At 43.8% G+C, this 26,787-nt stretch overlaps 1 protein-coding gene across 24 annotated transcripts in view; it reads left to right on the top strand.

Moving 5' to 3' along the window:
* Positions 1 to 25,097, top strand: part of FNBP1 (formin binding protein 1) — a 98,325-nt gene extending 73,228 nt beyond the window's left edge. For 7 of the 24 annotated variants that reach the window (XM_027688060.1, XM_027688059.1, XM_027688062.1 and 4 more), the window contains 8 exons: positions 5,474 to 5,560; positions 8,755 to 8,769; positions 12,731 to 12,840; positions 15,211 to 15,343; positions 16,299 to 16,420; positions 16,852 to 16,991; positions 17,366 to 17,524; positions 19,622 to 21,006. In XM_027688060.1, coding sequence (XP_027543861.1) covers positions 5,474 to 5,560; positions 8,755 to 8,769; positions 12,731 to 12,840; positions 15,211 to 15,343; positions 16,299 to 16,420; positions 16,852 to 16,991; positions 17,366 to 17,524; positions 19,622 to 19,656 — 801 coding nt within the window. In that variant the 3' untranslated portion in view covers positions 19,657 to 21,006. Of the gene's footprint in view, positions 1 to 5,473; positions 5,561 to 8,754; positions 8,770 to 12,730; positions 12,841 to 15,210; positions 15,344 to 16,298; positions 16,421 to 16,851; positions 16,992 to 17,365; positions 17,633 to 19,621; positions 21,007 to 21,882 lie in introns of those variants that run through there. The other 17 variants (XM_027688072.1, XM_027688071.1, XM_027688064.1 and 14 more) reach the window with 10 other exon arrangements.
* The last annotated feature ends 1,690 nt before the right edge of the window (positions 25,098 to 26,787 follow it).

The raw sequence follows: 26,787 nt of genomic DNA, 5'->3' as shown, positions 1-26,787 counted from the left end.
TGAATGGTTCCGTTGTGTTTTATCATAACATGCAGACAAATCCAGGGGTTCCCAACCTATAAAGCCATTTGTAGTCAAAAACACCCCACAGTGAAACCACAAAAAGTACATTTGCTGATGGAAATTACCTGTTTGGGTTCCTCTGGGGAGAGGAGGGATTGTCCAAAGTATGGAAAGAGGAGCTGAAGGTTAGGTAGTGCACATGTAGAAGTCAAAGTTCTTAGTTTTTGTCTCTGCAGGGTGGTTTCAGCTCAATGCCTGTGTCAGAAGGAGAAGAGTAAATTAGGAAGGATTCTAGAAAATAAATGTTGTGATTTCAGTTGGTGCAAGTTCAGGAATCTCTCTGAAATGATCTGACACTTTTTCTGGAGCAGTGGGAACTTCTGTTCCAGACACTCGGCCTCAGCTCCTGCTTCAGCTGCTGCAGTGTCAGTTTGTGTAGTGACACTGAATGTTGAGACAAGAAACAGTGATTTATGGAAGGTGAACTGATTCTGGTGGCAATAAAATTGTTTCTATGGTCCATGTGTTCTTTAAACCAGCTGCTGTGTTGGGAAGGAATTGAAGACACACATCAAAGAGACCTCAGTTACAGTTGGCTCTAAATATTTGAGGCTGATGCTTCTCAAGGGCCTTCACTGCATCCTGTAGCAAGAATTTTCAAGGAGATTTGGATAAGGTTTGATTTGATTCCTGTAGAGAGCTGAAGTAATCAAGCCTCCCACCAATTTTATCATGTCTGCCTTTGGGCCTCCTTGAGCAGATGTTTTGGGTTAAGCAGTTTTTAAAGTGTCCATAGAAAAATTAAAATCCTGCAGTGCTCTTTTACTTTTTTTCTAATTGGTTTGAAATGGAGTTTTTCACACAGTTCTTATTCCTGACACTTGAAGTGTCAATGAAATATCTTTGCAAAAATACCAGGTTGAGAAACTCTTTGGGATAGCCAGTAATAGCTGCTGTTCCTGCAAACTTTAGAGGGAAGACATTGCCTGAGAGTTTGCTAAACTTTGTGATGAAGCATAGCAAAACTAGGGGGGAAAAAAGATCCATGCTTGGACCTTGCAGCCTTCCCTACAAACATTAGCATGCAGAGTTTTACATTAGGACATCTTTTTCTGGGCATTTTCCATAAAGATTTTGTTGGTTTCTGAACAGATTTTCACTTCCCAGTGCTATGATGGAGAGTTCAAAATTATATTTTGTGTGCAGAAGATTTATCAGTGCAGTATCCAAGCTCCAAACCACAGGTGGGAGGTTCTGAAGGATCAGGGTTTGGGTTTTCCCTGCCAGCAGCTGGAGTGCAGTGTGCTGCTGTTGCTGGTTTAAGCATTGTGTGGTGAAAAGCAGCTCAAAGCCTCTGTGGCTGATTTGGGGATTCACCTGGGTCTAGGTCACACTTGATCAACACTTTTTTGACACATCTCCACCATTCCAAGGGCAGTGTCCCTGTCTCCTTTGCTGCTGGTAGAGTAGGAAACGTGGCCTGAGTTTTCCCAGGTCAACTGCTCTGTTCCTCCCACTGACAGCAGCTGTGGTTATATTCATAAACTGATGCTGTAGTGTTTGTGTTGAGGTAAACCCTCTCCTTGGTGGTCTTCATAAGCAGAGAATAAAATGACAGGTCCCTGAGATAAAATTTTCCATTTTTCAAACAAAAATAGGAGTTTATCTTCCCAGAGCCTTGCACGTGGCAGAGTTTGGCTGAAAAACTGCTGGTATAGCAATGGCTTTGCCTCCAAGGTGAAGGTCCTTAGAATTGTTTCCTCCTGCAAAAACTACAGGAAGGAGACACAAGTGTTCGGTATTTTAAATGTTTTTTAGAGCAGATTGCTACAGCAAGGAAGTGACTACTTTAAAAAAAACCCAAATTCTGCTCCAGGGACTGCACTGACATTTAGGACTGAGGACTGGAGCTGTATAAAAGCAGAGATGATTTCAGTGGGGAACTTCGGTGGTTAGTTACAAAGAACTGGGAACAGTGCTGTGAACAATACACTGTCTTGTGTGGTTACAGACAATATAGTCAAAAAAGATGTTTTACACAGAGTGAGTTTCAGTTCTTTGCTAGGAAATTGCCATTTCGTGGGACACTCAAAACCCAGAAAACCCCACTTCTGAGGCATTTCTCTGGGGAAGTGGGAAGTTTCTAAGCTGTCCAAAGGCATGGTCTGCACATGTCCCTCCTTTTCTCAGTTGCAGTTTGGCTCAGAGCACCTTTCCTCAGTGGTTTTTACAGGAGGAGACAGTCTTTCAATTCTGCTTGTGCAGCAGCAGAGCTGTGCTGGGTGGTGGCCCCAGTGCAAGGGTGGGCAGCTGGAGCCATCCTTGTACTGGGCAGTGCTGGGAGAAGTCAGGGGGTGTGTTACAGTATAATGCTCCAGTAGTGCCATTCACAGAGCAGAATATTTCAAATAGTGCTGAATATTTCCTACTTGATTTAAAAATACTGGTTAGTCATTCCATGGGCACGTCACAAGTTTGTATTTCAAACGTACAAGTTCTTAGTGTGTATTTGGCCATATAAACAATTATGACTAATTGCTTTTAATATTTCCTGAAGAAGGACCATTATTTTATGTATTGACTGTCTGAGAAATCCAAGCAAGCCTTACAAATTCTGCATACCATACTCTTTTAAGTGCTTTGTGTCAAAGGTGAAATAATGAGAACAATGTCCCATAGTCTTCTCTGGAATCCCTCAAATTTCTGCTGACACATTCATTGAGAATGTGCAAGGAAGGGCTATTGCTAAATCTTCATTTGAACCTTTCACTGTGTTCTTTTTCTATTTCATTTCCTTCCCTTCTCAGCTACCAGGATGTTTGTATGTAAATACTTTTCCTGCCTGATTCATGCTGTGGATTTGGAGGCCAATATTCAGATCATCATCTCTTTTTTTCCCAGAGGGATGGATTCAGGCCACTTGGTTCATCCAGAGATATGGAGGAGGAGGAGAGGCTGCAAACCTCTGGCAGCTTGCTCTGTCTCATTTGAAACCTTTTCAAATTCCCATTTTATAGGTCCTTGGTGATTTGTAATACACAAATGGTCAGACTAGTAGATCATCAAAGTGCCATATCACCTTCAAAAATAAAGTAATTCTAACCAGGCAAAAAGGAAATCAAGAACCACCCACAAATCCTTTTAATTTGTCAGGTGAAAAATGAGTGGTTGGTATTTGTTTCACTTGATAGGACCCTCTGTTATATTCAGTACAGCCAGACAATAGTGTTAATTCTGCTTTAACCTTATGAAGTTTAATAAGATTTCCTTTTCCATCCCCCTGTCAAATCCAAAAGCATCTGAATTTTGCCCAGGAGCATGAGCAGTAATGTCAGGAATACTGGATTTTGATGTTACCAGAGAAGGGAGGAGGATGGAGGGTGAAACTCTCCTCTACACAGAAGGACATTCCATCTGTACAGAAGCACATCAGGGAAGCAGCTTTTGGAAGGTTGTGCAGGGAGCAGCAGGACAGCACAGGGTAACAGGAGCTTGGACTCTGAATCATTTCATTTGCTCTCAATTTTCTCTCTGCACTGCTGGGTTTGTTCCTTGGCAGAATTCCACTCCAGACACCTTCAGGGAAGGCCACAAGGCTCTCCAAGTGTTCTGTTAGAGAATTCAACCAAATTTGCCAAGCAGGTCCTTCCTGGCTTTGTTGATAACCTGAGCTCTCAACTCCTGCAAAGCCAGGTGACAATGTTTATTCCAAAGGAAACAGGATCATACTCCTTCTTTTTTGCACTGACTTAAGGGATAAGGGAAAAAAAAAGTAACTACTTGACGTGAACAAGTCCTAAGACCTTTAGCAGGATAAATTCCAGCAGCAGGACTCCACATTGTAATTGATCCTTGAAACATAACACGTGAATGGATTCCCATACGACTCCTCCATGAAATCTGTGAGATCAGGACGTGTCTGGGAGGCAGTGTGTTTTAGCCATTTCCTTTTGAATTTTTGGTTTAGCATCTTATGTTGCATTTGGAAAGAGGAATTACAAAGCTAAAGTGGCAAAATCACTGGTGACTGTTAAAATGAATTACATAATTAGCTATGATATGTCCTGTGCCCAGTCTGGTTTTAATTTTGCTTCCAAACCAAAAATCCAATGAATCTTGTTTTCATGGAAGGAAACAGATGCCTGAGCAATTCACAACAGATGCAAGGTTAATGTGGAGGCGCCAATACCAGTATCAGTGGTCGCTGCCAATATGAAATCCTAGTCTGTTAAAAAAAAATAAATTAAATATTTAGGTGCTGACTCTTGGCGGTGTCTATGGTTTTCTAATCACATTTTTGTATTTGCCTCAAAGCTTTTTCTTTAAACCCCAACAGCAGAAATGTCCATTATAGAGAATACCATAAAACTGCTAGAGCACTTATTATGGATCAGAACTAGGAGAAGGGGAAAATCTCTCTTACACAGTTTTTGTGAGCATTGTTTCTAATAGCTCCTTGAAAAGACACTATAAAAGTAACACTTCAAATCAACTTTGCCTCTTTAGGGAAGTTAAAGCCAGAAGCGTACAAAGAATGAGGAACCACTTACATAACTCATAATTTCATTTGTGCTTGCTCTGCTTTTTCTAATTCCATTTTGAGGACAAAGGAAACTCGGTATTCTGCTGGTTGATACTAATTTTGTGTTCTTCTGTTTTATTGCTGCAGCGGCAGTAACATCAGCACCTTTTCTTAAAGAGCAATTCTGCGAACTAACACCATCCAGGGGTAGAACTTACACCTCTGAATTGCTCCGTGTGCCTTGTGTGGACCTGCCCCTTCTCTCCTGCCTCGGAGCCTGGGATGGGACCGGGCAGAGAGAATGATCTGGGAGCTGGGGTAGCTTTTGCTGCCATGACCCAAGTTCCAGGCTCCAGACGGTTCCCTAAAGCACACGGAGGAACTTTTGTGGTTTCCTTCTTAGTGGAAGTTGTTGACTTCATTACAATGTGATTTTATTTCCATTGCACCAGTGGATGTTGTCCCACCCCGTCTCCTCTGACACACTGTGCAGTCCTGTCCCTGGACACTGAGCTGTCGCTCTGCCTGAGTGAGCAGTGCTTTGTTGTTCTGTGAGCATGCACAAACAGCAAACCAACCACCCCCTCTCCAACCTGCCCTATTCCCTGCCCTGGGAATACTTGTTATTCTAATGTAAGTGTCTCTGTCTGTGCCAGGACTGGGGTTTTTTGGCGGGGTGGGGTCATTACAGCCATGCTTTATTCCAGCACAGAGAGAGATGTTTTCTGACCTCGGTATTTAAGCAAGCATTTAAAACCACAATATTTTCTGATCTCTGTGAGCATGCTGAACTCTTAATATTCACCTAGCTTCTAGGAAGCTCCCACTCTGCACTTTGAGGCTGGTTAAACACTGAGCTGTCTTTTGCTGTAGAAGCAGTAAAAACACAGAGGTGCCGCGCTCATCCCCGGTGTAACCAATGTGTGTTTTCTCTTGCTGACTCACCAGCAGACACAGTCTTTGTATATTCACAAAGAACTCATGAAGAGGACTTTAGGGACCCCCACGTGTGCCATTGAGGCTAGGGAATATGTTGTAAGTCTGAGTATGGTGTGATCAGCCCATACCGTTGCTGCACAGTCGCTAACCCCACTTACAACGTCGTTCCGAGTGTGCTGTGGGAATGTGCCTTGTCAAAGATCCAAGGAAAATTTGGTGGGAGGCAAGTTGCAGCTTACTGTGTGATGTGCAGGAAAGATATGTCCGCCAGTGCTGGAAATGCTGAAATTGGCCCAATTGAAGTAGCTGGACCTGTGAAATTCAGAGTGTTACAAACAGGTTCCACGCACTTATTCTAAATTATTTAATGAACGAAGTCTTGAGCATCACGAGCCAACCCCTGTGTGGTGACACATTCTGTGCCTTGGTGGTGGAGCACTCCCTAGAGCTTTTGGAAGCTTCCCTGAACTGTCTGTGATGACGGCAGTTCATGGAATCAAGATATGGGGCCTCTAAATCTGATACTTGGATAAAGCAGAGTATGGGGAGATGGTTACATGGCCACGATAAAGAAAAAAAAAAAAAGAAAGAAAATTACCTCCTGGTTGTATGGAAGTCCAGTGGTTGATTGCAACCCTGTTTTCTGTAAGTGAGGTTAGTGTCCGTGACTGTCCAATAACACATGGACCTGCTGGCTTTCATGCTCTCTCATGTGTTATTGAAGCTTGTGGCTCTTAGACTCTTCATTTTTTCCCTGCAAGACTAAGCTAGACGTGGTTTAGATTGACAGCTTGAAACAGATTTGCTCATTTCAAGGAAATCTAACTTATTTGATCATTTGGGTGGAAAATGCCCCTGTTCTCCCAGGAGCTGTGAGCACGTTTCTAGCTGTGAAAACCCAACAGAATGGGCAAAAGTAGTTGTGTAGTGTTTAATGCGGATTTCTTTTCAATCTGCTTATGTTTGTTTCTAGAAACCGAATCACTGTCACATAAAATTACCAATGCATTTCAGAAATGGAAAACTGTGAATATGACTTATTTCAGCATTTCATTGTTTCCAGTCTATGATCTGCTTTATTTATACTGGTCATAACAATCCCTGATGTACTATTTGGGAATGCTATTAATAAATTCTCTATTTTTTGTTGTACTTAACAGCATAAGAATTGGGCATACAGTGTCTGTAATCCCTTTAAAATTTGCTGAATTTAGAGCAAAAGAATAGTCTTGATGCAGATGATTCTCCGCAGTATTTAGTGCCTTTAGAGTGAGTAGTGTTTAGCCACTAGCGCATGTAGCAAACATTTGTGCCTTCTTAGAGTGCTTCATAGGTAAATATTTATTCTGCACCATGAGTCTTGTCTGTATATATGTACAAGAATCTCAGTTTGTGCTGATCATGTCTATGCTAAAGTTCACAGGAGTGCTAAAGCAATGAGGCAAACACAAGCTGCCTATGCTGAATTTCTTCAGATCATTCTTTCTCCTTTCCTCTGTGATTATTTTCTCAAATGGATTGGTTTTGTTTGCTTCTTTTTTAATGACCTCTTTAGCTCAGAGAGTGAATTTCTTCATGGCACTGTGATTATTATCATGTGTTTGTTTCCTAATGGACTGGACTGCAGAGGGAAGTCTCACTGCTGCCTTGTCCCTGAACCATCAGTTCACATGCAGCATTCCACTATTATTTCAAGGCCATTTATTTTCCTTGAATGACTGGCATGTCTTGCTATACAAATCCTTGTGACTAATGGGAATTGGTTTTATTTTGAAAAAAAAGTTTATTTCCTTAATTGTGTTGTCAAACAGATCACAGGTGTGGAGCCACTCGTTATTTTAATTTCAATCCTAATGAACTATGGTTTTGCTCAAAATGGAGCATGTGTTTGAGAGCACCATTCCCAGGAGCTGTTGGTAGTAAAGTGACAGAGAGCTTGAATGGAAAGAGGTTCTGAAGTCTGACAGCACAGATTCTTGCCTGCAGTGAGGTGTTTTCCAGCTTTTACATTCCAGCTGTTGTACAGAGCGTGTGCATTTATGCACTGACAAGTTTGTTGGGTATTTTGAGCATTTCACAACTGTCCCCAAAGGGCTGGTAGGGCAGCTCAGTGCCGATAGCTGGAGGAGGAGGAGGAGGAGGCTGGGTGGAGTTTGGATTCTCCCTTTATATCTGGCTTCAGATCTTGAGCAGCAGCTCACTCATGCTCCTTGGCACTGAGCACTGGAGAACTGTGAGTGTCCCTGTCTCTTGGAAAACCTTCCGAACTGCAGCTGTTGTAATGTCTTGCAACACTAGAGGAGGTTCTGGTAATTCTAGTGGTGGGGTGCCCAGGCACAGTTGTTCACCTGGGAATTTCTGGGGCCCTGCAGCCTTGCCCAGAGCTGTGTGTGCAGGTGATGCTGGGCAGAGACACACCTCACTGTGCGTGGGCTCTGTGGGCACACGCTGCTTTTAGTCTTGCTTCCCCAGAGTAACTAAAAGATAATGTTTTGGCTCTGCCCCAGGAAATGTGGTAACTTTAAGGAATTAGATCATGTATATCATTTAAGGAGATTGAATAATGTCTTACCACACTGTCATAGAATCAAATTGGTGTCAAGAGAATAGATTGGTTTTTTTCCTCCTCCTTGGGCCTGACCTTGTCTGACTATGGCCGAAGTACGTTTGAGTCTGAGTATTTGTTTTTGAATTGTTCAGGAATGTGAAATGACTTTCCGTGCCTGCCCAGACAGCGCTGTGCAGTCAGCAGGGACATTTCAGGGATGTTGTCCTCTGGCCATAGCCAGAGAGCTGGGCACTCCCTGGAGATCCCACTGTGCTGCTGGAGCCAGTGCTGTTCCTCACCTCCCCACTGAGGTTTGGCTCAGGCGTCACCCCCTCTCTGAAGCCCTCCTGTGAAGTGGCTGATGTGTTTCAGCACGTTTTTGATCTAAAGTGTCCCACCTACATTTGCAAGCTCTGATTTTTGACCACATCAGTGATGTTACTCTAAGGAGAAAGCCCACTGTTGTTGTTGTAGCCATTGTCAGTCAGTCCAGTGCCAAAGCACCCGTGTCCAGGTACAGCACTTCCCATTCCTGTTCCTGGCGAGGAAATGGCAGCTGCCTGAGCCCATCTTGTGAACTTTTGCACAGATCTCTTAGTGTTACCCATTTTGCCTTCCAACAGCAAGGGGATTATGTGTCATTTTATTGTAACATCAGTTTGAAAAAGTTCCTCTTCTACTGATGCACTGTTGTTTTTTCTCTCTCTCCCCCCACCCTGTATCTCTCCAATTTTACATGAAGCTTTCTCTCAAGCTGGTAAGCACATTTACAGCATGCCTGTCCTGTGTTTTAATCACAATTTCCTGTGTGTGTTTGAATGTGCACTGTGCCACATGTGACATGACACTGAAATTAACTGTTAAATCTGTTTCTTCTTTGTGTTTGCTTTTTTTGGCATTTATCAGATAACTCTGAATACACAGGTCTGGAGTCTAATAGAGGTGATCAGAATTCAGTCTTCTAATAAGCTGCTAAAAATTAACTCTAATAAATAGTTTAGTTTTCACTTTTATAATCCAGGGCTATGAAAATGTAGAAAAGCACTATCGAATAATTCTGCCACTGTAAGAATACATTAAAACATTAAAAGAAGAAAAAAAAAGTGAGCTTGCTGGACCTTTTCCAGAGAGCAGTGCATGTCTTTCTGTGTAAAGTAGCTGCAAAGTTTGCTTTCCATGTCCAGGTATTACTGGAAATCTGCACCATAATCACCTACATTTTACAGCCCTATGTAGTCCTTCAGAATAACCAATAATGATATTAATTAAAATTCTGTAAACCTTAACCAACAAGGTTAACTCAATCTGATTTGAATTCACAAATGGAGAGAGATGCATATGTGTGAATCCTAAATTCCACCTTGGATGCAGCTGGGAAGGTTTCTTGAACTATGGTAAGATAAGATGTTACTGAGTTGGAAAGGGAAGGGGTGATCAGACCTGGGAAAGCAAATTACGTGCTGAACTTCATACACAAGGTACTGTTTTGCTTGAGACACTCCACACCTTGATATGTTGCTGACAGCTTGTCTACATTCCTTTGCCTTGGAGAGCCCTGTCACAAGGAGAATGCAACTGGTTTGCTGACCCACCTTGTACAAGCATGTGAGAGCCACAGTGACTGATGGCAGTTTGGAGAGCCTCTGGATCCACAGGAGCACCTGTACTGCATTAGCTGCAGAGTTCTCTTATTCCTCACCAGTTAGATCCTTTGGGTGCTTTTTCCCTTCCCTGTGAGGGTGGTGAGGCCCTGGCACAGGTTGCCCAGAGAAGCTGTGGCTGCCCCATTCCTGGAAGTTCCCAAGGCCAGGTTGGATGGGGCTTGGAGCAACCTGGGATAATGGAAGGTGTCCCTGCCCATGGCAGGGGAGTGGAATGAGATCAGGCTTAAGGTCTCTTCCAATTCAAACCATTCCATGATTCTACATGTGTCTTGTTCTTGGGTACATCACTGTGGGCCTGTTCTGCCCATGGCAGCTCAGCTCATCCAGAGGAAACACGAGGGCCATGAGCTGCCTGGAGTGGCTTTGGAATTTTCTGGTCCTGCTGTTGCTCTGGCAACACAATGACTTGCTTGGGCTCCTTTAGCAATGTTGCTTCTCCCTGAAGACCTATGGTAGGTCTGAGGAATGATGGAAGTGTCTGGGATACTCGCAGATCTTCTTTTGGCTGTTGCCAAGCCACTGTCCTGGGAGTCCAGTGCATTTATACCATGGATTTCCACTCATTTTCCTGGTCACAGTGTGTTAGTAGCTGAGCTAAGCCTCTGTAGGAATAAAACCCCCAAATGGCTGACCTGGCCTTTCCCCAAGAATGGCACAAATTGGAAAGATGTACAGAGAGGGCTGAGACCCCTGTGCACCTCAGGTGAGGAAAGTGGCTTGTAATCTCCTCTTGGTCCTAACATGGCCTCCTTTTTCACAGTCCTTTGTATTGGGACAGTTTGCATCCTAAATCCCAGTATCTTTATGCAAAGAAACCTTGTGAGCTCCAGCTCTGCTGGTCCTGTGGCAGCACATCAGAAGCAGCACAGCTCTCACCTCCACCTCACTGCTGCAGCATTTTTAATGTCCACGACTTGAGAGATAGCCCAGGTGTGTTTTCACTTCAGAGCATGAAATGTGCCCAGCATGTGCAAAATCTGCTCCTTGAACTGTCCCTTTTGGAGCAGGAACTGCAGCTTCTGATGGAAATTACTGAGCATGGAATAAAGTCAGAGTGGGATCCGACTCCCAGTCTCAGGTGTGCAGCTCCATGGAACACTCGTGCTTTGGTCTGAAGCATTGGGAACAAAGCTACTGGATTTAGTCCAGCCTAGAGCTTTTGAATGAAGTTGAAGTATGAAAAACAAGATATCAAAAAGAAGGTGCTTTTCCAAATTTGCTTGGCTACATCTGTTGCGTTCCCCTAATGTATAAATGGGGATATTTTCAAGAGTATCTGTCTCTTCTGCTTAGAACTGAGGAGAATATGTCAGAATATGTCATCTAGTCTTTCCTATAACTGCTTGTTTACAAAGCTGCCTCCAGATGCTTTGCCTTAAAAAGATGTCTATTGCTTTAGTGTAGATTATCCATAAAACAGATTGAATCACTCTCACATCTAATGTGGGAATTACTGTCAAGCAAAATATTAACACTGAAGAAAAAATTAAGATAGATCTCTCCTCTACCAGGCACAACAAGTGATGTAAGCACTGCTGGGACTCCACGTGGTAAAGTTTAGGAATCAGCATAACTTTTTTAGTCACTTGCCTTAAATTTGCTTTCTCGTTGTCTCATGAGTGGAATTTTAGGTATTATTACACAGTTGATCAAGGCTTAATTAGACATATGTGCTGTCTAGACAATCAATGCAGCAGCAGTTTCATCAGGCCGGTTCTGTTGTTTTGGAATGGCCAGTCCAGAGGAGAAGGTGACCTGTCCCTGCTGTCCTCCAGCCCTCGGACACCCACACACTTTCTTTCTGAACAGCTTGTTCTGCAGCTGCAGAAGAAAGACTGTGGTGTCTCAGCACATTCAGTGCAGAGCCAAGAGTCTAATGGGCAGTTTTTGTGGCAGTGTGTCCACTAAATCACACTCCTCAGAGAGAAATTTGGTGTTTTAGTAAGACTGATGTCCCAAACCTGCTCACAAGCTGGTGGACCACTGAATTTGGTTACTCAGCTTTGTGTTTTTACCCTTCTTTCTCCCATAAACCAGTATTTCCCCTTAGAAGTGGGGCATACAATGAGCAGAAACCAAAACAAGTAAAACCTGCCCAAATTCGAGATTATGTACAAGAACCTCAGTCCCTTATGGTGCAACTAATGAGTATTGATGTGTGTTCCATATAGCCCACCCAAACTGTCCCTCTTGCCTTCTGGCAAGGGAAAAATAGGTGTGACTGTGAAGAAAATAGTGTGGATGTATTTTATGTGTCATCTATCTGCTATATCAAATTGAGGCAACCAAGAGGAGACATAGCAGTTTGAAGGCAGAGAAGGGGGTTTCAAGCAGAATCACACAAAGGTAACACTGTGGTCTTCACGTTTTTTTTTCCTTTGGTTATGATTTCAAACTGATTGGTTCTATGGCTTTGATATAACTCCTGATTTTTATGCTAGTACAAGGGAGAGAGGAAAAACCGAGAGGCTTTGGCATGGAAGGTGGATCCTGGAAAGTAAGCAGCATGTTTTTTAAATTGCAGAATCCAGTGGGAAGTGCTTCTGTTAGCTTGGTGTGTTCAGGAGGGCCCTGACATAAATTAACTGTGTTGGAGCAGCACTCAGTCAGCAGTCAGTGGTGCACAGGAGAAGTGTGACTGTGACACAGGAGTAAAAGCCAGGAACTGCTTTTATGGGAATGCTGTCTGTAGTAGGGTGAAGGAAGGCAGGAAAGATCAGCTTTCCATGAGAAGGGAACTATGTTAAATAAAATCTGATTATAGCTGCAGATAAAAATAGTTTCTCAGCTTTGCCGTTGAATTCTGGAATTCTCCAGTTGATTAGCCACTGTTATGGAAGCAGGATGTGGTCCTGGGATCATTTCTAGGGCATCCAGATTCCTGACCATTCAGGGACTGATAACACAGTACAAATGGTAACAATGCTTCAGACCATCGTGACTTTTGCACAGGTTTTTGTGAGCTGTTTTCAAAATGCAATCCCAAAGGATTCTTTCAGATTCTGATTATTAATTTTTTTCCTTATTCCCCCCCCTCCATTCCACTCTGTGCAGGGAGCAGGGCCCGAAGACTTCAGCAATCTCCCACCTGAGCAAAGAAGAAAGAAGCTTCAGCAAAAGGTGGATGAACTAAACAGGGACATTCAGAAGGAGCTGGATCAAAGGTGAGTCAGACCTCTGGAATGAAAAATGAAATACGTAATCTCATATAGAACAGAAACAACTATGATATAAGAAAGAGCAAATAAGAAGCTCAGATTTTTGAAAGCAGTGATTTGATTATGGCTGATGTAGGTCAGAGCTGGGGCAAAAGCTGCCTTTCTGGTTGTTCCATTCTCCCACCTCAGTGTAGTGCATATCCTGCTTTTGGAATGGTTAAAAGAGGAGATCTTGGTATAGGGATGGGAATGATAGAAGTCCAACAACTGGAGACAGCTTTTCCTTCTTTCTGGATTTGCTTTCTTGGGCTTTTGAAGAGGAAAAGACAAAGGTCCCTGTTGGATACACTGAGGTTGTTTCTTGATGTGAGCTGTTGATGAGGGTGTTTTTAGTGAAGAGCAGGTGATAAATACAGCCTCAGTCAAAGGTACAAGCATTGACCTCCCAGCACTGAGCAGAGCCCCTGTGTCTGATGGACAAGGTAGATCCCAACAAGAGAGGCTGTTCTGGCATTATAACATCATCCAAAGTGCTGATTCTTTGGGGTGTGCCTCAAGTCTCTCTGTAGCTTAGATTTCCTGGAAGCAGGAAGATAATGACTCCTGTGCTTTAGTGAATGCTTTTTCTACAAGGCTGCATTTAACATTCTGGTTGAGAATAAGGCTATTTTAGTTACCCACTTTTAATAGATTCTGGCAGCCTGTATTTGTACTTTGTGTTTGTTCACATTCTGCAGTTGCATTAAAGATTCAGCATGTTTTGTTTGCAAGAGAAGGAACTTCTCTTTCCTGAAGGATTTCAAGACTAGTCTATCCCTAAATACCGCTTTGCATTTGCACAGTTGTGCTGTTATCTTGCTTTCAAGAACCTGTTTATTTTGCCTACTAACCTAAAAATTCTTCTTTGTATTTTATATCATGACTAAGAAAGAAACACTGCATGTAGTTATATGATTTCTCATTACTTTGTTTTTTTCCCTCTGTGGTAACTTCGACTTGTCTGTACAGAATTTTTTCCTGCTCTGTATTGATCCCAACATTAAAATCGGATATGGAATCAGAGCAGAGTGTTAGTTAAAATAAAGATAGTTTATGACTGAGGAAATTGCACCATCAGTTAAATAGGAGTTAAACAAATAGTAATAACTGTGACTCATATGTTTGCAACATTGTCCCTTAAGGCTTCAAGCACAGAGCAGTCCCACTTCCTTGCCACCCACACTTTTTCCCAGTTTCCACACACACAAAGCAAAGCCAGGCACAGGATTGCAATTGTCAAGAGTTTGGTGGGAAACTCTAAAATATAAAGAGTGTTAACTTGAGTCGTGGGACTTGCATTAACCTTTCTCCCCCCAGCTAATGCCTAGAGAAAAACTGAATAGTTGCACCAGGAATACAGGAAATCAGCTCATAATTCCATCTTTCAGCTCTGAAATGTCCATCATCAGGCAGATAATTTTTCTTGAGCTGAGCCTCAGTGTGGCTCAGGTCAGAGGGAGCTCACTGCTGTCAGTGCGAGCTCTGCGGGCACTGAGGGAGCTCATCAAGGCATGTCCTGCATCAGTCCTGCTTTTATGGCACCAAATCCATCATAGCAGGACTGAAAATTACCATCTCAGAAACCCTGGGCTCTTGGCACTGGGGCTGATATGGAACAGCCCCCAGAAGGAGCTGAGGGAAGATACCCTGTGACTTAGCAGGATGCAGGGTTGCATTTTCTAGCCTGAAGTCCGTCTGTCGCTGTGCTGTGACAAACACAAACCATCTGTACTCAGCTTCATTTTTAAGCAGTGTGAAATAAATAAATATCTTACAAATTATTGGGGTTGCTAAAGACAAACTGCAACAGGCAGAGTGAGAATTTCTGGTTTGCACTCCATTTCTGTTATTGATACATCTTTGCCCCAGTTTCTCAACTGGAGGTCAGTCTGTGATGGATAATAATGATGCAACTGTTTGTCTCTGCCCCAAAAACTGGAATAATATTCATTTAGAAAGTTGGAGCTGTCATTCACTGCAATGGTTGTGAGGTTTTGTTTTTTTTTTATCGTTATAGTTTTCCCCAGGGTTAGCAAGTAGATATTGTAGTACAACAATAACAGGCTAAAAATCAATACCAAAGATCTTCTCACATTGTAGGTAAATCACTGTTTTTCACCTCTGACAGTGTAAATTCTCTTCTGGTAAGTGATTTTACTGGGGTTTTTTAATGGCAAAAGGCCCGTTTGTATGTTCTCAGTTCCCTTTGTAACAGCTTAGGTTGAACCTCAGAGTGAAGAAGAGGCAGTTTGTTATCCTTTCATGTGCCCTCATTTAGAGAAAGGCATTTGCCCCCAGCTGCACTAACACGTGTTTTATTTTTCTTCTGCCTCTCAGAGATGCCTTAACGAAGATGAAAGATGTGTATATCAAGAACCCCCAGATGGGAGATGCAGCGAGTGTGGACCACAGATTATCAGAGCTGGCACAGAACATTGAAAAGCTACGACTAGAAGTTCAGAAGTTTGAGGTATGAGAAGAGACACTTTATAAAAAGCAGCTCAGCAAATGCTCAGGTCTGAGCAGGTTACTTCATGGCTTTTCCAGATCTATTGATGCACTTTCTTGCTGGGAGTGTGAAAGTGCTACTTGAGCACTTGCATTAGTCAGGATCTTTAAACTGATTTGTGTAACATAAACATGCACCATCTCCTGTGACTGTCAGCCCACAGTTTATTTTGCCACAGAAAACAGATTGTGCTAAGTGGAGGTGAAAAGAAAATGCAGTGCTCTCAGGACTGCCCAGAGGGGTTCAGAGGCTTATTTAATTAATTAAATAAATTGAAGCATCATGTTACAGACGTCTGTGAAAAATCAGAGTGACACAAATGCAAAGCACCATTTAGAGACTAACAGCAAGACCGAAGCCATCAGATGAAATAAGTTTTAAGGAATAGTCTGCCATGAACAGGAAGCCTCCTTAGTGATATAAAATCTCAAGAGCTGAATGGGAGTGTTTGAAATATATGAAGCCCATTATAATTACATGAGAAGGATTATAGGGCTGAGAAGACTTCACTCTTTATTTTTCAGTTAGTACATAAACAGATACAGCCCATTAATTTTTGATGTTTCTTACAGTTGTGGCTTTACTATCCGTTGCTCTCACTCGTTTGAAATCAGTGGCTCTTTGATTCTCCTCAGCTTTGGTTCTCGTGCACTCAGCAGTCCCAGAGGTTGCTGTGTCTCAGAGATTACTGAGATTACTCAAAGCTGCCACCCATCTTTTTACTCGACGGTGACCAGAGCAGCAGCACCTCCTGGCAGCTGCTGTTAACTGATTCCCTTGGCTTATGGTGTTTTCAGCACCCAGTGTCAAAAAATAGTTAAGGAAATGTGCATATGTTTACAAACACAGTTTTGGTTGTGCGGTGTGAGTGCCAGCTGTGGCACAGCAGGGTTAAAGGGCTGTCTGTCCCCGGCAGGGCTGGCTGGCGGAGGTGGAGGGCCGGCTGCCCGCGCGGAACGAGCAGCCCCGGCGCCAGAGCGGGATGTACGAGCCCCAGAACCCGTCAGCAGTGAACAGCTGTGCCCAGGACCGGGAGAGGTACAGTATCTGTGCAGGGTGGGCAGCTGGGCCCGCTGCCCTTGGCTTATTGATCAGTAGAATTGCAGCTCTGCAGTGCTCAGAAACCCATCCTGTCACCAGGCCCACTCCAGGCACTCCGGAGTGTTTTGCATCCTCGTTTTATCATATCCCAACTCCAAGAGCTGCGATTCTGAATGTGTTTCTGAACTGTGTGATAGCCCCATGTTCACTGCTCTGACAGCGAGCGAGACAGTGCATTTTTTACAGCTTTTAATGGTAAAAGTGATGTGTCTCACCCACCTGGTGTCACATGAGTTCTGAGCACGCTTTGGAATCGCTGAGCTGCTCCAGCCACAGTTGCTCCCCTTGCCTGAAGTGCCTGGTAACTGAGTGGCTCTCTCTGCTCCTGAGGTTGGTCGCTATAGTTGCTCTGTTTTTCCTCTCTTGAGCAGCCCCGATGGCAGTTACACAGAAGAGCAGAGTCAGGAGACTGAGATGAAAGTACCTGCAACGGACTTTGACGATGAATTTGATGATGAAGAACCACTACCCACCATAGGAACATGTAAAGCACTCTATACATTTGAAGGTATCACTCCAACTTTACCTTCATTTCACTGACTGGTTTTTTTTCTAATTCATGTACCAAGAACAAGTGGGAAACCTTCATTTAAGCCCTGCAGTGCAAACAGCCAAAGGGCAAGTGAGGCTCTGGTGTGATTCTGTTTGCACCAAGTGATTTGTCTCCTGTCACACAGGGACTTTGCAAGAAGAACCAAAACTCTGGTGTCAGGATTACATTTATGTGGTTTTTTGTGTTCATACTGTTGACTCCAGAATCCCACGCTCCCGTTTTTGCTGCCAGTGATGCAACGAAGGTCGTGTCCACACGTCATCACCCCAAAGTGCTTCTGGTTCCCACTGTGCAGGACACCCTAAAATCCCTGTTACTGTGTCTTTCAGGTCAGAATGAAGGAACAATTTCTGTAGCAGAAGGAGAGATGCTCTATGTAATAGAAGAAGACAAAGGTGACGGGTGGACGCGGATCCGAAGGAACGAAGATGAGGAGGGCTATGTCCCCACGTCTTATGTTGAAGTCTATTTGGACAAAAATGCCAAAGGTGCTATGACCTATATTTAATACTATTATTTTTATTTTATTTGCTTTCACAGAGGTAATCCAACCCTGAAGCTGCTCTGTGTTGCAGGTACAGAGCCTTTTAAAAGTCTGTACAATGCCACCAAGTGCATTATTCCGTACATGGACTAATTCTGGCTTGCTGTACTGCAAAATGTGCTTTTATTGCTCAGAGAGGGGTAGCGTGGGGGACTGCGAAACCAGAGGGGAAATGCAGCCTTTCCTGGACAGTGTTTGCTCAACTGTCACTGCCATTGCACGCCCAACTTAGTGCAGGAAGCACAGAGCCATTTGGGATAACACGGGCTCTCCTCAGATATCCAGGTGGCATCTCAGACACATTCACCAGTCAACTGTTTGTCCCAAACTTGTTCAGTGGAACTTTATATAGGAAATGTTTAGACTGCTGGTTTGTGTCTCTCTTTTAAGAGCCTGTTGTGTCCTGGGGACCTTCTGGATTGAAACCTGGTTGTCATTTAGTGTGTGAGGTAGGGGAAGGAGAGATCTTGCCAAAACCTCTGTGGTCCTTGACAAATGAGTAAAACGTTAAGAAAGCTCCTCTGTTCTTTCCCACCTTGCTACATTTCAGATGTATTTGCTGTTTCAGATGACCATAACTAATGGTTTGATCTTTTGCTCACACAAGATCAATGGAGACATTCAGAGTTTGGACTCTGCAAGCTGCTGTTTGTTGCTTTTAATTCCTCCCAAAGAGGTGTGTTGAGTAAGGAAGCAGTGCTGCAGGGCAGTCCTGGCTGGAATAAATGCCAGCACTGAACACCTGGTAATGGGATACACAGAGAAATCAAAAGATTTTAGTCCTGTTTGAAATCAGGATGTGTTAGAACTTCACTGTTAAATAATTTGTGTTCATTCAGTCACTTAATCCTTCAGATTATTGTTGTTTCCTAGACCTTAGAGTTCTTGGTGTGAAACAAGCTGCCTCATCCAAGCCAAAACAACACTGAACCATTTTCATTGGGATTTATGGACAGTAGGAAGAGAGGAGTGGAACTGTGTGTAAATCACACTATAACTTGAGCAGTTCACAGTGTTGGATTCAGTGTTAAATCAGTGCAGTGCCTTGTCTGCTGCAGGTGAAAATCTGGGCCTTGTTTTATTTTGCCACAATACAGGAGTTTTGTGTTTGTATTGGCAAATACAGGGTCAGTTGAGTTGCAGAGGAGTGCAAAAAGCTTCCACTAGACTGAAAATGCAGCCAGTGGTGGGGGTGAAGGCTGGGACAGCTGCAGCCACTTCTGTAGCCATGATGGAGGTTTCCTGGATAATTTAAAGTTTTTCCATTACTTTTACTGGACTTCAGGAACAAAAACAAATGTATCTGTGAATATCTAATATATAGGAACTGTAATGTTTACCTCTTTTATTTCTCAATTCTCTGCTTAAAAAGAAAAGCTAAAAGAGACCTTTTCACAGAGTGCAGCATAAGGATTTGGGGGAAATGCTACTGTGTTTAAAAGACTAAGTTTCTTGCAAGCTGCAAATTTCTCATTTGATTTTTAACGTATTGGTAGAAGTGACTTGATTCAGTCCTTGAAATGGAAGTGATGACATTCCAGAAAATAACACTGTAAATACTAAAGCATTTGCAAAGTTCAGTAATGGAGAGAAGCTTGAACAGCTGATGCTGCTAAAGGTTGGCTGCAGAAGGGTGGGAGCTCCCAGCAGCTCTGAGTACACCTGTGACTCCCCCAGCCAGCAGGATGAGCCCTGGCTCAGGAGTACCTGCCCAGCCAGGTTGTTCCTGTGCTGTGAGCCAGAGGCAGCTCTGCCTGAGAAATCCCACTGCTAAAGCTTTGTAAAAAGCTGCTTTTTCAGTCAGCTGAGGCCTGTGCTGTCAGGGCTCTGCTGCAGAACTGAGCTGAGCAGGACAGGTAAGTCATGTGCTGCAGGTGCCCTCCTGATCACAGCCTTCAAGGAGCCCAGCTGGGTCTGTGTGCCCCTGCAAATACCTATGTGAGGGCTGTTGGTGACATTTACAGAGGGTGTTGGCAGAGCCTGTCACAAAAAGAACAGTAATGTCTATCTTCTTTTGCCTTTTTTTTTTTTCTTTTTCCAGATGTGTACAAACCACTTCAGAAAATCTCTGAGTAGGTTTGCATAGGCCTGTCCACCCTTTATTCTCCTGGTTTGCTGCTACGGTTGTTTTAAGAGCTCTGTTTGAGAAGGTTTTCTTTAGAAGAGATGAATGCACATGTCATATCTCCATCAATGAAAGACTCTGTTAGGTTCCAGGTTCTGCTCTCCCGGCCGATGCGTTGTCAGGTCGCCTCCGAAATCCCAGTGCTCAGCACTGCCGAGGAAAGCGCTGGCCCCACCGTGTCCATTTAGTGCAAACAGCATTTTTTTTTCTCCTTCCCGGTAGAAATGAGAGCTGCAGGGTTCATTCTCATTGGAAACTTAATTCTGTGCACACACGGGTGTAGCATCTCGCAGGGCTTTTCTGCACCTGTCGGGTGTCTGGTGCTGAGAACTGTCAAATACAGGAACCAGTCACTCAAGACTGACCATCCTGTGTCACTGACTGTGGTACCTCATCACCTTCTTGGGAACAAAGCTGTCTTTCACTGAGGGATGTTGTGAAATCGTGTGATACACACACAAAAAAAAATCTGCACGGAATAACCAGCTTTGTATAAACTCAGCATTGCACCCAACAAAAACGCCACGTTCCCCTTCCAGCAGAAAGCCTGGATGTTTGGGTGCCATGCAAGGAATGAGGGCTGGTTTGTGAAGTTAAACTTCTTGATAGGAAACTATTTTGGAGCCGTGGGCTGATGAGCTTTTTGGCTCCTTGGCCACTGTGGGTCTGTTCCCCCTCACCTCTGATATCAGTAAATCCTCGTGGGCAGCTCTGGGATTCCCAGTGCTGCAGCTCTGCTCTTTGCTGTCACCATCGTGCAGAGCCTTGACTTAAATAAGTAAATAGGTAAAAGTTAACCACGCTGATGCACTTTTTATCTAGGATATATCTGATTATTTAATGCTTGCCAAATCACCTAGGAATCGGTAATTATAAACTGGACTGTGGCTCTTTAAAATCCTTTTGTTAAATACGTGCCCTTAGTTCTCCCAGTATAAAAAAAAAAATGTATATAACATAACTTAAAAACTAAAGTTACTTGAATTTGAATTGTTTTTATCCTTTTATATGTGTATAAATATAAATGGTTTTATAGGCTGTTCTTCTGCTTAACCCAGCTGTTGTTTTGGTAACTACTTGGTCCCTCTTACATGGAAAAGTGTTTTTGGTTGCTCAGCTGCCTGCACCTGGTTGGACTCGCATAGAAACTGCTGTTGTGTGTTAAGGTTTGTTAAATCTGGCCAGTGTGGTTGTCTCATTTCCTTTCTTATTTTTTAAAGAATCATCATCTGTCAGGAATCTCTTTGTAGCTTGATGTACCATGGTGTCTTCTTCTAATAAACATTATATTTTCTCATTCCTGTGAGGTTTTGTTTTTTTGGGGTTTTTTTTAAATGGCAATTACTAGTAAGTGGCGACAATTAGTGGCAAAAAATAGTGAAGTTTTAACTTTACTAGTGGACAGCAAATGGCCCAGAGCTGCTTCCCACACTCAGTACCAATGCAATTCCTGTTCAGGAAAAATATTCTGTTGTGGCTCTTTGAAAACTCTTTTGTGCTGTCATTTGGAGGGTTTTTGTGGAAGTGGGTGCTCTCTGAAATGTGAGGGAAGTTTGGACTCATCCTGTATTCCCTTGGATACAGCAGTTTGGGCCAAATCACACTCCTGGATTGTGGCTTCACTTGGCCAAAGGAAAAACTTGCCCTCAGCCAGCAGACTGTGGGAACAGGGATGGGCAGAGGATGGGTTTGGAGGCTTAGGCTGGGTCACTGATCTGTGTATTCCTGAGCTTCCCTTGGCAGTGAAAGGTCTCTGCAGCCTGTGGTGGAAAGGAGAGCTCTGAATTCTTCTGCAAACTCCTTGTATTTTTGTTTGCTGTTGTTTGGTGGCATTGATGGTCTCTGGAGCTGTCACTTGAACAGATGCAATGCTGCTTTGCAGGCTGAGAATTGAAAAGCTGTTTGTTTTCTCAGTGGCACGAAGTAGGTGCTGGCAGGGTCCTGCTCCTGAGGAGAGCAGTGTCCCAGTGATGCTCATCCCCAGGCTGGAGGGGAGGGCTGAGGGTGAAGGATTACTGTTTGAGTTGGGAGCCTTCCTTAACCCCCTGTAACCCAGTAGATGCTTGATGCTCTATTTCCTTTAACCTCCTGCAGGCAGTGCTGCTCTTAAGGGATCCCATTTTCCCCCAACCTCTTTCTAATCCAGTCTCTTTCTTTTTGTCTTTCTTATGTTTTAGATTCCTAAAGGTGTTTGTGCTGGTGCAAGAACCTCGGGGCGAGCTTGTCACAGGAGGAGAAACAAAATGGTCTGTTTACCCTGCAGGCAGTTAAAACACACCCATGGAAAGCCAGACTCCCAGTCTAGTCTGGAGTTCCCACTTGAAAAATTCAGATCTAAATTCCATCCCAGTGCCATTCAGACGCTTGCTCTTTTCCATGGCATGCTACTTGTGGCTCAGATTACCTTATCAGCCTTTCCCACTCTTCTGCCAGCTTGGCACAGCCCCTCTGTCAAACACAACCCACACTTTCTCCCCCACCCAATTCCTCCCACCTTCTGTCGGAGAACTGCTCCCTGCCCTTGGATGCAGAGGGCGGCCGGAGAGTCCCAAGCATGTGCTGGTCTGTCTTCTGTCCCTTTGTCCCTCAGTCCATCTGAATGTAGACACTGGTCCATCAGCATTTCACACGGTGCCTTTAGTGCTAATCCTGCAGGAATTCTCATCAGAGAGCGTGGAAGGGAGGTGGAAAACCTCCCCTGGGCACAGTGTTACAGCAGCTGGACTGGGCTCTGAATTTGCAGATATTAAATTTGATCCATTCAATATTCTGCTTTCCCCAAAAGGTTGCTAATACTTGTCAGCCTTTATTTTTATTATTTTTTTGCATCCAGGCTGATGCTCATCCCAAGTGTTAAACCCCTATGACCTTGCTGTTCCCTGAAACCCTCTGAGCTCACGTGTGTACGCTGCTTTTCCTGCTTGTTCTCCCTGCCCCCTCCCTCTTTATCCGCCCTCCTCTCTCCCTCCTCTTCCTCACACACACACACAGACACACACAGACAGTGGCATTTTGGTTTGAAGCCCCATTTTGCTGGTCACAGGCCCCGTTTGGCTCTCGTTTCAGCCTGCATGCTCGCCCTGTTGCCTTGCCTGCGCCCACCTTCCTCAGGGTCACGTTATTTTGTGGCTCGTGGTTAATCTCTTTGCAGTTTTCTTTTTTTGTTGGTTTGTTTTTCAGCATTTCAGACCTGCCTTCTCTTTTTTTTTTTTTTTTGCATGACCTCCTGTGCGTTCTCATCAGTTAACGTTTGAATAACAGAGTTTTTTTAGCTAAATAAAAGAGGGGAAAAAAGGAAAAAAAAAAAAAGAAATCGCACTATTTCCTTCTCCCACCTTGTCATGGACTGGACCTGGAGCCAGCAGCTCCAGGTGTGACCACCCTGTTCTCACATGGTTTGGTTTGAAGCAGAAGTAGGATGATAAGTGATGCTGCACTCTATCATGTCATGCAATGAGGAGAGAGCTACAACACCTCCAAATATCACAAGTTCTGGACCTCAACTGCCTATGAAAGGGTCAATTGCTCTCTAAACTTCTGTATTCTAACTTAGTTTCCTCTCAGTCATTACCATTGCTTGGGTTTTAGTCATCTTGGACAAGTTTGAGCCCTGCAAGAGTCAGTTGTCACCGAATAGCTCCCGAGGGCTGAATTTATTCATCGATCAACACGTCCTTCAGGGGGGATCTCCTGGCTCCAACCCAACTTCAGCACATTTTGTACAGTCCCCAGATTTTGAGAAAGTTCATGTCAAAGCCACTATGGGCAGTGACCCTAAAATGAAACCTCTCAGGGTTAGTTTGCAGACAGACAAGTGTTGTTTTGCTGCCTGCTGTGCTGTTGTGTAGGGTCAGCACATCGAAACACATCCCAGAATCACAGACTCTCCACGCTGGGGATGGCCTGGGCCATTCCCCTGCAGGGTGAAGTCATTTTTTTAGTTGGGTTATGTGTTGTATTCATAACTCTGCCTCTTTCTCTCCATTCAAGACACCAACTTTTATTTTCACTAGCACAAAGTCCCTCGGTGCTACAGTTCATCCTGTAGCTGTTGCAGTGATGGTGCTTAATATCTGCCAGCATCAACCAGCAGAAGGTTTGTGTTTTAAACCCAACCCAAGTGGCTCTAGAGCCTGTGCTGAGCACAGGGAACACCAATCCCAAGGCTATTCTGCTGTGGCATCAGAGGGTCAAAATCCATTAAACCACATCCTTATCATTGCTGCTACTGTGGTCACTGAGCTGTTTAGATCCATGAGACTCCAAGGGGGATGCACACACTTGGCACCTGTGGCTTTGTGCAAAGATTTGTGCAAAGGCTTTGTGGCATCCCCCTGGGGGGATCTAAAGGGTTGAGCAGGTAAAGGGGGTGCGAAAATATCCTTAAAATATTTTTAGCTGCAGTATTTTTATTCTCGTGTCCAATGCACTGTTGAATCAGCAGCTAAGAATTCATTTTCACCTATTGTTGTGCCATCTATGTAAAAATTAGATCAAAGTTTGCTTTTCTATATTTAATCTGGGTGGACAGTATATTATTGTCAGCCTCTGTGGAACATTGGAACAATTGCAATGTCTGTGTTGCTCAATTGTGCTGTAGAAGGAGCATTAGCTTTAGCTGACTGGTTGACTCGCAAAGTTTTATTGAAAGACCATGTATGGAGTTTTTATAAACTTGGCAACTAGTTCCCAAAAGCCTGGGTCTTAAAACTTATTTCAAAAACAGTGACAGTCATGTGTCATAGCCTCCACACATTTATTCTGCTGCCGTTATCCAGGGTAATGAATGAGGAAATTTTGTAGAATTTACCTTTGGCAAATGCTGAAGAGCTAAAGATGTGACTGGTTTATAAAAACTCTGCTTGAATTTACTAATCTTGCCCAGCAGCATGGACTGTACATCTATGAGATCTCATGATCCCCAGCAAAAGTCTCTAATGCCCTTTCTTAACACCTGTAAATAGAGAAGAAACATATTTACTGATACTCAAAAGTTGTGTTTAATGCTGAGTATTTTTCAGAAGTTCATTTAGTTTGATGCATATTGTTCTTTGGTTTTTGTTTTCCTGCCTGAAATGTCAAAAGACCTAAAAGAAGCCAAAATTCTATTTTAACATGATGATGTTGAGCACTTTTTTTATTTGTATATGTGTGTGTATGTGTGTTTGAGCACTGATCTCGAGACTTCGGTGGCATCTCAGTGTTGTGATTTCATTGCCAATGTAAAAGGTTCTGGTGTTGCCCATTCATTTCTGGAGACAGAATTCAACCAAATAAAGTGCTTCCATTTGAAAGCGAATATTGACCTTGTAGCAATGAAACAAATTCATCTGCATATTTAAATAAACATTTAATTCCAGAAATACAGTTTCACTGGACCCTTTTGATCAACCAGATTTGTTTTGTTTGGGTTTTTTTTTATTTCTTATTATTTCCTACTGGAATTTTCAGGCATTTGAAGTATTAATTTGGCTCTGACTGTCCCACAGATCCAGTTCACGTCAGGTCACTTTGAGACAATGATATTATCAAACTTTTACCTTTCCAGCTGGCACTGAGGAAAGAATGCAGTGGTTGTGTTGTTTTTTTAATTGGTCATCTGAGGAGAAAAACATGGGCTGTTCTGGCTGGAGCTGGTGTTGGGAAGGGCAGGTGGTTTGTGCTTTTTCCCACTTTAGTAGGAATCCACGAGAACTGGAAAGCTGAGGAGGCTCAGCGGAGAGAGCTGTACCATGGAATCCTTTGGTTTAGCTGGAAGTCTTGGCAGATTTTTTTGTTTTTTAATGTGGATTGGTTGTATATTAAAACAACCTGTTGCAAGCCTGGCAAGTAATGGATTTGGGCCTGGCTGTGTGGCCATGCAGGTGTGTCAAACACAGCAATGCCTCCCTTCACCAAATAACCTGAAAACCAGGCGCATTTCTGTAAGTCTGCCCAAGGAGTACAATTCCATTTTAACATGCAGGGTTGGTGAATAGTGTGTGTGTCTCTAGCTGAGACAAAAACCCCTCTGGCTTCTGCCCAGCTTCTCCATCATCCCTTTGTCCAGTTCATTGGAAACAGCCCATCCAGGGGCCACTAGGATTTGTGGTTGTCTCTCTCAGTAGGTGGCACCTGGCTGGTCATTTTATCTGAGAAATAATCTGCAGATTATTTCTTTTTCTGAGGTAAAGTTGCTTAAGCTGCCTTTTTTCTTTTTTTTTTTTTTTAAAGCAGGATTTCAGTTGTTCTTTGCCAGCACTAATTAACACCCTTGTCAGATCAGGACAGATCGGGGCTGTTTGTGACAGGCTGCTGGTCTTTGTGGGTTTGGGCAATAATGAATAGGAGGGGGTGTCCCTCTGGCTCTGACTTGGATTTATCTTTCCCAGAATCAGCATTGCTGACTTTAAATAGAAACAGCACAACCCAAGGGGTGAGTGAGGGCTGGGGGGCGGAAGCCAAGCTGAGCAATAAGGGAGAAGAAAATGAAATGAGGTTTTTGTGTCTGGGCTGTCACTGATGGGGGTGCAGGGGCTGGGTGTGCACTGGGTGGGTGTGCTGTGGCCGTGGGGGAGGGTGGGGAGGTCCCACCCAGCAAGGTGTGGCCTGATGGGCTCAAGCAGGTGAAACTGCAGCTGTGTGGGTGCTGCATCTCCAGAGGAAGAGCCAATTCCCCTTCCCACGGGCTGAGGCAGGACAGGGGGGAGTGTGGGGCAGGCGTGGCAGAGGGTTTGTCACCTGTCACTGCTCCGTTCTGCTCATGGGGAAGAGGAGCAGCACCTGTGAACTGAACTGGCACTCCCAGGGGCCTGCGGGGAGGGAGCAGATAATCTGGGATTTGCTCCATCAGTCCAAGGCACGGGCAGTTCTTTCATCTCCTCTTTTTTGCAATTAGCAAGGGACCTCATTAAATAAGGGGAAAATTATTTGCAAAAAGAACTGATAAGAGCTCAGCATTTATCTCAGAGCTGCACCTGAGACGTGCTCAGAAATGCCAGAGCTTTCTCCAGTGGAGCTGGAGGAATTCAAGGCTGCAGTGGGATTTCAGATGGAATCTGGATGCAGAACTGACCCTTGAGTGCTGGAACAGGCAGAGGGTA

The sequence above is a fragment of the Neopelma chrysocephalum genome, unplaced genomic scaffold (genome assembly GCF_003984885.1).
Source record: "Neopelma chrysocephalum unplaced genomic scaffold, ASM398488v2 Primary Assembly neopelma1_74, whole genome shotgun sequence".
NCBI lineage: Eukaryota > Metazoa > Chordata > Aves > Passeriformes > Pipridae > Neopelma > Neopelma chrysocephalum.
This window is presented reverse-complemented; position numbering and strand designations above follow the sequence as displayed.